This window comes from Lithobates pipiens, unplaced genomic scaffold (genome assembly GCF_037356315.1).
Source record: "Lithobates pipiens isolate NorthernLeopardFrog02 unplaced genomic scaffold, aLitPip1_a1.2 Scaffold_30, whole genome shotgun sequence".
In the NCBI taxonomy this organism is placed as follows: Eukaryota; Metazoa; Chordata; class Amphibia; order Anura; family Ranidae; genus Lithobates; species Lithobates pipiens.
The window spans coordinates 85,251,886-85,264,436 of record NW_027507791.1 but is presented as its reverse complement, the minus strand read 5'-3'; the positions used below and the strand labels follow the sequence as shown (position 1 = coordinate 85,264,436).

Here is a 12,551-nt window from a genome sequence, read left to right as displayed (position 1 = left end):
TACCCTAGACGGGATATGATAAAGCTTGAATTGAAGATATTAAGAGACAATGTACTGCAACACATGTGTGGGCCTTTGAAAAAGCACCATGACATTGCTGCTGCTTTAATGAAGCTGAGTATATAATCCACTCTCCTTCCCTGGCCACCCCTATCTTTTATAGTAAGCTTTCTGTGGTGAAACGCATTGAGAAGGGGCAGTCCTTGGATAGGGACAGCTTCTATGTTGTTAAGCCACTTATGGTCTAATAAAAGTATTTGGCAGAGTTGACATTGTAGTGTGGCTCGCATTTATTTGTACATCAGGGAGCTCTTGCTGTTTAAAGTATACAGTAACTAAAGGCAAAACTTTTTTTCTTTACTTTTGGACAGAGTGAAGACGGAGTAGTACACCTGTCAGTTTTTATTGCTGTCCTTGCCCTCCCTTAAGGAGATTCTCCCTCTCATTTGTCCTGTTCACCGTTATCATTAAAAGTGAAAGTAAAGAAATGACCCACATTTTGTGTTGTCCCCAGAAAAGTAATAGAGGGGAAATCTTCCAATGGGGACACTAGTTCTGGTGACTTGGGGGTCCCCAAAGAATTTCCTTGATTTACAGGCATTTCATCTCACTTCCTGTTTGGCTATGGGACAGGAAGTGAAGATAAATCTCTGCATTGAGACACAGATGGCCAAAACAAATCTCACAGGAGTTATAACCCTATCTTTTTTCTATCCAAAATGAAAATAAAAGTTTTACCTATAGTAATACTTTAGGTATCCAGGACATATAAGATGCCAGGGGTTGCATCAGCCACCCAGGATCCACCTCAAACTAAAATAACACTTTGGAGTGGACTGACCTTTTAAAGCCTCATTGTGCGAAGTGTCCTTCTAAGTACTTTCCATGCTGTTAACACAACACCAACAAATTGTGCTGTTTAAGCTACTACATAGAATTATGCCGCGTAAACACGGTCAGACTTTCCGACGGGAAATGTTCGATGTGAGCTTGTTGTTGGAAAGTCCGACCATGTGTATGCTCCATTGAACATTTGCTGTCGGAATTTCCACACACAAATGTTTGAGAGCAGGTTCTCAAATTTTCCGAAAACGTCACTTTGTTGTCGGAAATTCCGCTCGTGTGTACACAAGTCTGACGCACAAAAGTCTAAGCATGCTCGGAATCAAGCAGAAGGAGCCGCACTGGCTATTGAACTTCCTTTTTCTCGGCTCATCGTACGTCTTGTACGTCACCGCGTCCTTGACATTCGAATTTCCGACAACATTTGTGTGACCGTGTGTATGCAAGACAAGTTTGAGCCAACATCCTTCAAAAAAAAAAATCCACGGTTTTGTTGTCGGAATGTCCGATCGTGCGTATGCGGCATAAGACTTATATATCCATGCTGCACAAGGAGCTTAAGTTCCCAAAATAGTCATTCAGATACATGCATATACCAACAGGTCTTTGGTAGTACCCAGTTAATCTTCCAGCAAGGTATTTGCACTGTGGAAGGAAATCAGGGCACGTGGAGGAAATCATACAAAAAGGTATGAGAAATAAATTCAATATAAACATAGAACAAAATATTTAGTCAATTTGTAGAAAGTTCTATATATCACCCAAGGCATATATGCAAAGTAAAATTCAGACATTATATATTTAGATAAACAGCATGGCAAAATACGTGGTCCAAGAAGTGATGCAGGAATGCCAGGGGCAGTTTAATGGTGAGCCATAATGAGAAACTTTGATGAACCACAGCAGGAGTAAATGTGTAAAAAGTATTACTAGGTTTAGAAAAGCCTAATTAGGAGCAAAACAAAATCTTACTTTTTATTAACTAGTTTAGCTTTGCTCATGCCAACATCATATAACTAATAAATTAATCATGCTGCAATTGCATGCAAGGCATGCTAAAGAAGTATATGTATCAAAATGATTACAGGTCATAATGATACTTGAGAGAACACTTTGGTATGTGTTAAGCACTTGCCTGAGGAATTAAGCTGCAATAGAGAAATGTATGCATTTAGAGCAGGGGTGCTCAACCTGTGGCTCTCCAGCTGTTGCAAAACTACAAGTCCCATCATGCCTCTGCCTCTGGGTGTCATGCTTGTGGCTGTCGGAGTCTTGCTATGCCTCATGGGACTTGTAGTTCCGCAACAGCTGGAGAGCCACAGGTTGAGCACCCCTGATTTAGAGTATGTCTCTTTTTTTTCTTTTTCTTTTTTTTTTTTACAGCGTGATCTAAGGCACCAGTATTTGGTATTGTAAAAAGTTGTATGTTTGAAAAAATTAAGCCTCCTTTCTGCTTACTGCTTTTCAAAATGATTTTAACAATGTTCCATTGTTGATCTTGCTGCGCTATAACAGATATTAGCTTTAGGTAAGAGTACAGGGGTAGGTCTATCTAGCGCCCAGGGCAAGGATGCAGAAGTAGGCCCCCTCCCAAAGGCTTAAAGCATGCTGTAGAATGGGTTTACTACCCTATGTCCAATCTCTGCCCCTTTGCTATGCTATGCCCAGGGCATCTTCCCCTTCTGTCCACCCCTGGTCCTGGCCCTATTAGCTAACCATTTCCACCAATCACAGTATTATGTGTAGCTTTTAGGTGTAGAATCATAACCAGCAAGTACCATATTTTTCTGACTAGTGACTTGGCATTATGGTATATGCTTCACCTCTAGGCATATACTCTCTGACAGAAGGGTACAAAAATTTTAAACACTTACATCAGATGCTAAAAATATTTGGAGCTAAGCTTACTTTACTTCTGAGTTTTCATTTAACCACTTAAGGCCCGGAAGGATTTACCCCTTTAATGACCAGGCCATTTTTTGTGATACGGCACTGCGTCGTTTTAACTGATAATTGCGTGGTTATGCTACACTGTACCCAAACAAAATGTCCTTTTTTCCCCCCCACAAATAGAGCTTTCTTTTGGTGGTACTTGATCACCTCTGTGGTTTTTATTTTGTGTGCTATAAACAAAACAAGAGCGAAATTTTTGAAAAGAAAAACAATATTTTTTACTTTTTGCTTTGATAAATATCCCAAAAAATATATATATAAAGAAACAAATTTCCTCTTAAGTTTAGGCCGATATATATTCTTCTACAATAAGCATATACTGATTGGTTTGCGCAAACGTTATAGCATCTACAAAATAGTAAATAGATTTATGCCATTTTTATTATTATTATTTTTTTTTTACTATTAATGGCGGCGATCTGTGATTTTTAGCTGGACTGTGACAGACAGATTGGACACCTAACATTTTTGCACTTCTTTGGGAACCAGTGACATTATTACAGTAATCAGTGCTAAAAACATGCACTGTTATTGTACTAATGACACTGGCAGAGAAGGGGTTAACATCAAGGGTAATCAAGGTGTTAAATGTGTTTACTAACTGTATGGGGGACTATGTGACTGGGAAAACACACAGATTCATCTTCCTGCATAGCAGAAAGACAGGATCTGTGTGATCTCCCCTGTCAAAACGTTCTGTCACTGCGGGAAATGATTGTGGGTGGCCAGTGGACGCACTTCCACAAACTAGAGTTCCCAAGCCGATGTACAATGATGGCGATTCGCAGGAACGAGCCAACCTGCCGCAGTACAATGATGGCGGCTGGTCAGCAAGTGGTTAAAGTACACTGGTAAAGACATGCAAAGTATTTTACCAATTCTCTGGTCTTCATCACAATTACTTTTAGGATAAGAACAGAATAAAGAAGAAGGCACTTACTTGTACTGTAGAAAGGTGGATCTTCTGTTCCTGGCCCAGAGGAAGGGCCTTCACTGGGACCACTTGAAGACACTGATCGTCTGTGCCCTATATCCAATAACAAGGGTTCATTAGAATGCTAATGGTTCAAACATCTGGATGGTTCAAAGAACCTCAACTACTAAATGATATATTGCTTTGCCTACTCTCTACTGGTTAAAATGAAGCCTGAGTAACATTAGAATGAAATTAAACATAAGGGCATTTTCATGAGAATGCAGAATGATCCAGTTATATAAGAATGTGCACTTCTGCTGTTCAAAGCCAATATATTAATTTAGGGCTTAAATAAGTGAGGGTCTGCAAAGTCCACAAAACAAAGGAGCATCCCAATCCACCATGTACACACAATGGTGTCCTATGTGTACCTTTCAATAGTATTATTAGAAAGGAGCAGTCGAAATAACACACAAAGGGTGTAATTTACGAATGGCAAATCCATTTTGCACTACAAGTGCAAATTACAATTGCAAAGTGCACTTGAAATTGCACTGAAAGTGCCCTTGGAAGTGCAGTCGCTGTAAATCTAAGGGGTAGATCTGAAATGAGGGGAAGCTCTGCTGATTTTATCATCCAATCACGTGCAAGCTAAAATGCTGTTTTTTATTTTCCTTGCATGTCCCCCTCAGATCTACAGCAACTGTACTTCCAAGTACACTTTCAGAGCAATTTCAAGTGCACTTTGCACTCGTAGTGCAAAGTGGATTTTCCTTTTTTAAATAACCCCCAAAGTGTGTTGTCAGCATTAAAAGGATTATGCTGAAGCAAATAAACAAAATTAAATGTAGTTTTGCATTCATTACAATAAAGTAAATTTATTTTTGGATGCAGCTAGTGTAAGTACCTGAATCCCTTTATAATACTACTCAGACTGGTGGAGGGCGGTGGGAAATCAGGACCCTAAGCTAATCAGGCTCTGTTGCATACATGTGTGCTAACAAATGTGGCAATGTTAGGCCCTGTCACTCTGAAAAAGTAGGCAAAAATAATACAAGGTTCTCAAGAATACAGTTTGAGGGGATCCAGAATGTCAGTTCCCAGGTAGTTAGTAATTTCTGAATCAGGGTTTGGAGCTTGTGGAAGTGCTTTGGAAGAAAAGGCCAACCCTGTGTCCAGGTCTTCCCAAAAACCAGCACACTGAGTATGCAGGTGTTCAGTCTTTATAATCTAGGCCAGTGATGGCGAACCTCGGCACCCCAGATGTTTTGGAACTACATTTCCCATGATGCTCCAGCACTCTGCAGTATAGTTGAGCATCATGGGAAATGTAGTTCCAAAACATCTGGGGTGCCAAGGTTCGCCATCACTGATCTAGGCCCTAACATTAGATTGAGGCTCCACCTGACAGACACAAGCTCTCTACATAGGGTTCAGGAGGACCCCAATCCTTCCCCAGGAGTCAGAGAGGCTGAACGGGGCAGCCAAAGAGTGTATGTCTGCACAGTGTAGGTGCAGTTGATGACAGAGCAGGTGTAGAGTTTGTACAAGAGCACTGAGGTGCTATGTTAAGTTGTCTGGAAGACCAAGGCAAAAGGTCTGAGCAAGTTGCACTGCTAGAGAGAGCCACGAAGCTGAAACTCATTGATGTTCCTGTTGATGGTGGAAACCCCTGCATGGGCAACTGATTTCCTATCTGAAACGTTTCTGGTTTGTTAGTAAAAGTGGGCTAGCAAGTACTCATATGGCATTTCAGGGTGAGGGACCCCATTAGTCTGCTGCTGCTACTTCATTATCTAGCCACGGCGATGGTGGCTGCCTATTAGGACTGTGTTAATCTCAGGATTGGATAGCCAAATTTAAAAACACCTTGGTGGGTAAAACTCCTCTTTATATTTCGACTATATATTTATCTGGTTTCCTGGAGTTTGGCTTTAAGTTAAATGCAATTAAACAGAATCATAATGCAAGAATATGTTTTTGTAGAGTTGGGTTTATTCAGCAATCAGCGTTAGCTTAAAACTTAAACTTCATATTTACTTTCCTCTTCAATATATTTGTAATGAGTATTCCTTTAATTCTTCTTCTTCTAAGGCTCAGTTCACACTAGCCTGACTTCAAAGTCATGCAACTTTCAGTGCAACTTTGGTGTCCGACTTTGATACGACTTTGATGTGACTTTTTACATTCTGTGACATTGAAGTCATATCAAAGTCAGACCAAATTAGTGAAGGAACCTTTTCTAAAGTTGGGCAGATTTGTGTAGTATAAGATAAGAAGGCTCTCATTAGGGAAACATTGACTTTCACATGTCATCCGACTTGGGGTCTCACAAGTGGGATCCTATGTCGCATCAGTGTGAACCGAGCCTAATGCGATTAATAAAAAAGTTACTTTTCTGACCCTTAGATAAAAAACAAACACTAACTATACCAAAAGATTGTCTGTGGAAAGCTACTTAATGTTTTGCTTTACCTCTAACTGGGCTATAAGTTGAGGGTCCCACTTCCTGATACAATGAAATTTGAGTTTATATGTGTAATCACTGCCTGCTGCAGACCGCAGTTCCACTCTGTATTTCCTTTCACAAGAATCCTCCACTGATAAAGAAAGATGGCCACCTACATGCACAATAAAAAAATGTAAATCTGCAGCAATTTTACATTACATTTACATTACATTATGCATTGCTTTTCAAAAATAACATTCCAAATCTAAATTCAAATTTGTGTAGAGAACACAGTTTTTCTGTCAAGCTCTATATTTACATTTCCTAAAGCTGCAAACCATTAACACAAATTTTCTTATGCGTGCCAGTATTTTTATTGTTTTCCCTAAAATTGTTTTCCTGTACAGAATCCAGTAGTTAACATTAGACCCCCTCCCCAGATACCCCCATCCTCAGCATGAATTGACCCCCCCAACAATGATTTATTCTATGCCAGCAATAATAGATCCCCCCCAGCAGCCAGTAACAATAAACCCCTACCCTTCCCCCTGCAACAGTTGTTCCCCCTCTTCCACCAACACCACACCCCCAGCAACTACAACAGTGCAGCCAGCAGCCAGCATCAATTGACCCTCCAGCACCCCATGCCAATACATTAATCCAGTGCTGGAGAGCCATCACGTTCCCACTGAAAAAAAAAGCCCTGATATTTATAACAACCCACCAAGTAAATTCTCTGGGATCCTCTGCTTGTCGACAGATATTTCAAGACAGGACATCTCTCTGCACTGCAACATAAAACAAGAAACATTGCAGCAAATATTCATTTTACATACAAAAGTCTTCACATATTTGACTCAAGCCATCTGTAGATGGTACAAACCTTGGCCAGTTCAGCAGGGACCAGCCAAGATTCGAACCATGTATGGGCAGGCTGAATGTACCCAAGTTGATCAACTTGGGTACAACCAGCCTGTTGGATTTAGCATGCGATTATTGGTAGCGGCTATTATAGAGAGCCGCCCCCACCGGGAGAACATAATGGCTCCACGGGAGAGAATCAATTGATTTTCTTTCCTGCAACCCATGGTTACCAAGGATGCTACATGCTCAACCCAAAAAACAAGTACACATGCATAGGATCTAACTATACACAGTAGACTTAGATGACTGACATTGTATTCTGCCCCTGCCACCTCACAAATTGCTTCCAAGATGAATGTGCCTTTGCTGTTCTTTTGCATGGTAAGGCAAAAAAAGCTATTCAGAAGCTAAAGCACCGGCATTTATTGCTTATACTTACCACAAGAACTCCATTTGTCTCAATTTTCTCATGACTATGTGCTCTGAAAAAAAAAAACCACAACTTTTTGTTTAATTTAATATTGTTTTTGTATTAAAACATACTGAACTGTAAAATAAATTAAACATTTACTTACATTTGCCTCACAGTGAATTCTACTTCCAATGTCTGTTCTCCCTGAAAGAGAAGCACGGATTATGAATGCAATGATATAAGGAGTGCTGGACATGACAGTGTGGATGAGGGACACAGAGGGTTAAGCTTTATGGGTGGAGCTGAGGAAAAAGGTTTGCAGGAAGCAAGTTCAGTGTAGGGGAGGGGTCATATAAAAGGGAGGGGTGTGGCTTTAGGGGATCATTCGGATCCCAGCGTGACACAGAGGAGGCAGTTTTTCTCTGCTCCTCTGTAATGGCCGACCTGGATGTGATTTTCAAGAGGCTGAGACGGGCGGCGGAGGCGTGCGGAGCGGAGTGGCTGCGGGACCGAGCGGGGACCTGGAGGACACCGCGGAGGATGTCGGGGATGCAGGTGAGGCGCCGCTGCGTGCGCGGAGGTCTCGGCCTCCGGCGCGTTTTTTCCCCGGGCCTACACCTCGTCCACCTCGTGACTGGCAGAGCCCGGGGGCCGACCGCTCGGTCCCCCCGGCGAAGAGGAAGGTGCCTGGCTCTCCCTGGTCCGGGTGGTCATTGCGCCGCCGACCGGAGGGGGGCGGGGCCTCGCGGCAAAATGGCGCCGGCTACGGGTCGGGCCGGCACTCGGGAACGGGGGGGGGGGGGAACGGGCGGGGGGCTCTGGGTCCAGCCGCCTTGGGGGTGCAGCGGAAGGGGGGGGATCCTCGGACTGGGGGTTCCAGCATGGGGACACGCGCGGTGGGGGGGCAGGGTTGGCACGGGGGGGGGGTCGCAGCTCCCGGGCTGGGGCGGGTGGGATGAAGGGAGCCACCGAGGTGCCTGGCAGGGCTGGTCTTGGACACCAGCATGCCGGGGGTGGTCGGGGGCCACAGGCACTGCGGGATGCGCCTGAACGCGCGGACCAGGAGGTCTGCGATTCGCCCAGGGGGATGGCGGCGCCCCCAGCGCGCACCGCGGAGGACAAGTCCGAGGGTGAGCTGTCGCAGGAGGAGGAATTTTCACATGCAGCGCACGAAACCATGACTGTCGGCAAGGCCCCGGTGCGGCCAGGTAAGTCACGTGATCTTTTGGTTCTGACGGAAGCCTTGGGGGATTTGCTGGGGGACCCGGTATCCCAGAACGGCAAGGGGATGGCATGTCGCCCTGGGGGGGCCCACGGACAGCTGCAGGACCTTCTTGGAGGGGCTGCGGGCCCTGGTGGGTAAGTTTGCCGGGGGTTCGGGGGCGCCGCAAGTGGGTCCCTGGATGGCTGCGGGCCCAGGGTCGGGGGGAGGGGGGTCCGGGGCCACGCCGGTGGTGGACCCCCCGACCGCTGCGGCTTCTGGGGGGGTGGTAGACATGGGGCCTGGGGGCACGGGGGTCCCCCCAGTGGTCACGGAACCTGGGGCGTGGACCGATGTGGTCAGGATTGCGGATGCTGCCCGGTGCGAAGTATATGTTGATTCGAGGGCCCGGTGGGGGCGTGCCTGGAGCAGGAGGTGCGGGAGAATATTGGCATGGGTGAGTATGTGGAGATTTTCTCTTTGCTCCCCCTTGAGAAGTTCAACTTGGATAGGGTCAAGCCGGACAGTTCAAAAAGGACGACGAGGAGCGGCGTAGGTATCGGGGATTCTGCGCACTTTCTCCAATTGGCTTCAGGCGTTCGCTGGCTTAGCTAGGGTGATTGGGGAGAAGAACCCCGAGCATTGCTCGGCGTTGTTCTGCTGTATGGACGCGACTGGAGAGGCTTATCGGGTGTATGGGGGGTGGCATGGCTGCGTTATGACGAACAGTCCAGGCAGCGGTGCGGCCGGAACTACGCTGGGACCACAAGGACATCAGCCTCTGGATGAGGCTTATGTCTGCGGCTCGGACTCCTGCTCCGTTTCTTCAGGGGGGGGCGGGAGTGTGTTGTCCTCAGGGCTGCCGGCCGGGAAAAAGCGGGGTGTGTGCTGGCCCTTTAATGGGGGGCTTGTAAATTCGGGAGAGCGTGCCGATTTAAGCACGAGTGCTCCGGCTGCGGCGGCGCCCTCGCACTGTCCCGCTGTTTCAGGAAAGAAAAGCGTTCCGGCGATGTTGCTCACGAAAGGGATGACGCCGGTAACCCTGGAAAGGATACTTCCTTTCCTAAGTAAGTATCCGGATGGTGAGGCGGCGCGGGGGTTGATTTCGGAGTTTTCGGGACGGTTTCAGGATTCCTTGTTCATTGGCGGAGGTGCCCCCAGTGGCCCGGAACTTGCGATCGGCTTTGGTACACCCGGGGGGTGGTAGGCGAAAACTTGGGCAAGGAAGTGGCGTTGGGCCGGATGGGTGGGCCTTTCGAAGTGCAACCGTGGGGCGACCTGGTGGTGTCCCCGCTGGGTGTAGTTCCTGAGAAAGAGCCTGGGAAATTTCGCTTGCTTCATCACTTGTCCTTTCCTAAAGGGGGGTCGGTCAATGACTTCATCGGCCCTGATGCGTGTACGGTCTCATACACGTCTTTTGATGCGGCGGTGAGGTGGGTCAGGCTTTCTGGATGCGGGGCTCTTATGGCCAAGGCAGATGTGGGGTGCCATTGGCGGGGCCAGTTCTATATGAGTAAGTGCCTGCCCATGGGTTGTTCCATTTCCTGCGCCTACTTTGAGGCGTTTAGCTCATTTTGGAGTGGGTGGTGAGTGACGTTTCGGGCCTGGAGTCGGTCATCCACTATTTGGACGACTTTCTGTGCGTGGGCCCCGCCTGCCTCCAGTGTGGGTGCGATTTTCTGTCCACGTTGCAGCACATTGCAGGTAAGTTCGGGGTACCGTTGGCGGGGGATAAAAAAGAGGGACCAGTTACGGACTTGAGTTTTTTGGGGATAGTGATCGATTCGAGGGCAATGGAGTGTCGATTGCCCGAGAATGAATTACTTGATCTGAGAATGGAATTGGTGGAGATGCAAGGATAGTAGAAGGTCCGGTTGAGGGCCCTGCAGTCTCTGTTGGGCTAGCCTAATTTTGCTTGCCGGATCATCCCTATGGGGGCGGGTGTTCTGCAGACAGCTGTCGGCAGCCTCGGCCGGGGTGAGTGTGCCTAACCATTTTGTGCGTCTGCGGGAAGGAACACAGGGAAGACTTGCGGGCGTGGCGTGAATTCCTAGCCTCTTGTAGCGGGCGGGACATGTGGATGTCGGGGCCAGCGAGCACTTTCGATGTGGAATTGGTCGCTGCCGCGGCTGGGTCGGCGGGTTATGGGGCGTATTTTCGGGGACGGTGGAGTGCTGACCCTTGGCCGCAATCTTGAGAGGTGGCGGGGTTGTTGGGCAACCTGGTTCTGCTTGAACTATTCCCGGTGGTGTTGGCATTGGAGCTGTGGGGGGAGGAGTTCCGTAATATGAAGTTGCGCATTAGTTGAGACGGCATGGGGGTGGTTCAGGTCCTCAACCATTTGGCTGCTACGGCGGCTGGTGTTTCGGTGCTTACGGCTCAATGTTTACGTTTCGGCAGTGCACATACCTGGGGTGGAGAATTCTTTGGCTAACTCGCTCTCTCGTTTTCAGTGGGACGAGTTCCGGGATCTGGCGCCGAGAACGGAGGAGTCTAGGGCGTCTTGCCCTGGGTGAATGTGGGGGATGCCCTTGTAGTCGCCGCAGGTTGGATTCAGGGGTCTTTGAGTGAGTCCACGTGGGCGGCCTATTCTAGGGTGTGGTCAGAATGGTTGAGTTGGAGCGGTTGGTCGGGGCTCCGACCAGCGCTGGTTGGGGCTGTATTGGGTGGCACGGAACATTGAGATGGGATTGGCACCTGCGTCGATTGATCGGAAATTGGCGGGGTTGGCATTTTGTTTAAGCTGTGGGGAGAGCCGGACGGGAATGCGGCTTTTTGGGTGCGGCAAACCTTGAAGGGGTATAGGAGGGAACGGAAAGGTCGGGAGGCGCACAGGCTGGTGAAGTGTGATAACTTGGTGGCGATTTGTTCCCGGCTTGTGGAAGTTTGTTCTTCCGCTTACAAGGCCATCCTGTTCACAGCGGCTTTTTCATTTGCGTTTTATGGGGCGTTTGGGACTGGGGAGTTGGTGTGTCGGTCTAAACGGGGTGCTGTGGGGCTGTTGGATCAGGATGTACAGGTGGCTGCTGATCGGGTGAGTATACGGTGGCGGAGGTCCAAGCCTGACCAGCTGGGCAGGGGAGTGTTGATTATACTGGTTGCCTTGCCAGGCTCGGCAGTGGGCCCTGTGGTGGCGGTAAGGGCCTTTCGGGCGGTGCGGCTGGAGGGGGGGGGGCCTTTCTTGCTGCATGCGGGGGGCTCTTTTCTCTCTAGGTTGCAATTCGTGTCAGTTTTCAACGGTGCCTGCGGACTGTGGGTTTGGACGACCGGGAGTACTCGTCGCACTCCTTCCGTATTGGGGCGGCCACTGAGGCGGCCCGATGTGGGCTGGCTGAGGCGATTGTTCGCCGGATCGGTCGTTGGGAATCTAAGAGGTTCCGTTCGTATGTCCGGCCGCAGTTGATCCTGGGGTGAGTGGGGGCGCGGCTGGGAGTGTTTTGCAGTATGGGGTTGGGAGTTACAGGTGTTATGGTATATTACGTTTGTTGGTTGTTATGTGTTCTGTGTTATGTTTTTTATTCCAGATGGAGGTTCCTCACGCCTCGTTTGGATCCTAGGGCACTCGGACGTGTGCTGGGGGGCCGGGAGAGGTGATGCTCAGCCGGCAGGCGGGCCGTTGGGAATTCCTGGGGGGAGGCTAGGTTGATGTGGTTGGGATTCCCGGGCATGCGGTGGGAGCGTGTGATGAAGGAAGTTGAGCGCTTTGCAATGAGGGACAGGCCCCCGGATGTGTTGGTCATTTACGCAGGGGGCAACGACCTGGGCATACGGAAGGAAAGGGACATCTTAGCTGATGTTAGGGCGGATGTTTTGCACTTACGAGTCCGCTTCCCGGGTACCATCTTGGTTTGGTAGGTCGTTGCGGGCAGATCGGTGTGGAGGTGGGCTAGGTCCATGGTAAGCATCAACAAAA

General features: G+C 48.1%; 1 protein-coding gene across 1 annotated transcript in view; it reads right to left on the bottom strand.

The window, feature by feature from the left end:
• The window catches only part of LOC143943041 (cytosolic phospholipase A2 delta-like), a 92,707-nt gene that overhangs the window by 68,015 nt on the left and 12,141 nt on the right, over nucleotides 1-12,551 (bottom strand). Inside the window, exons 4-8 of the mRNA XM_077464536.1 lie at nucleotides 7,601-7,641; nucleotides 7,465-7,507; nucleotides 6,886-6,949; nucleotides 6,188-6,333; nucleotides 3,737-3,823 (exon numbers count right to left, since the gene is read on the bottom strand). Of these exons, the coding sequence (XP_077320662.1) occupies nucleotides 3,737-3,823; nucleotides 6,188-6,333; nucleotides 6,886-6,949; nucleotides 7,465-7,507; nucleotides 7,601-7,641 (381 nt within the window). The remainder of the gene's footprint in view (nucleotides 1-3,736; nucleotides 3,824-6,187; nucleotides 6,334-6,885; nucleotides 6,950-7,464; nucleotides 7,508-7,600; nucleotides 7,642-12,551) is intronic.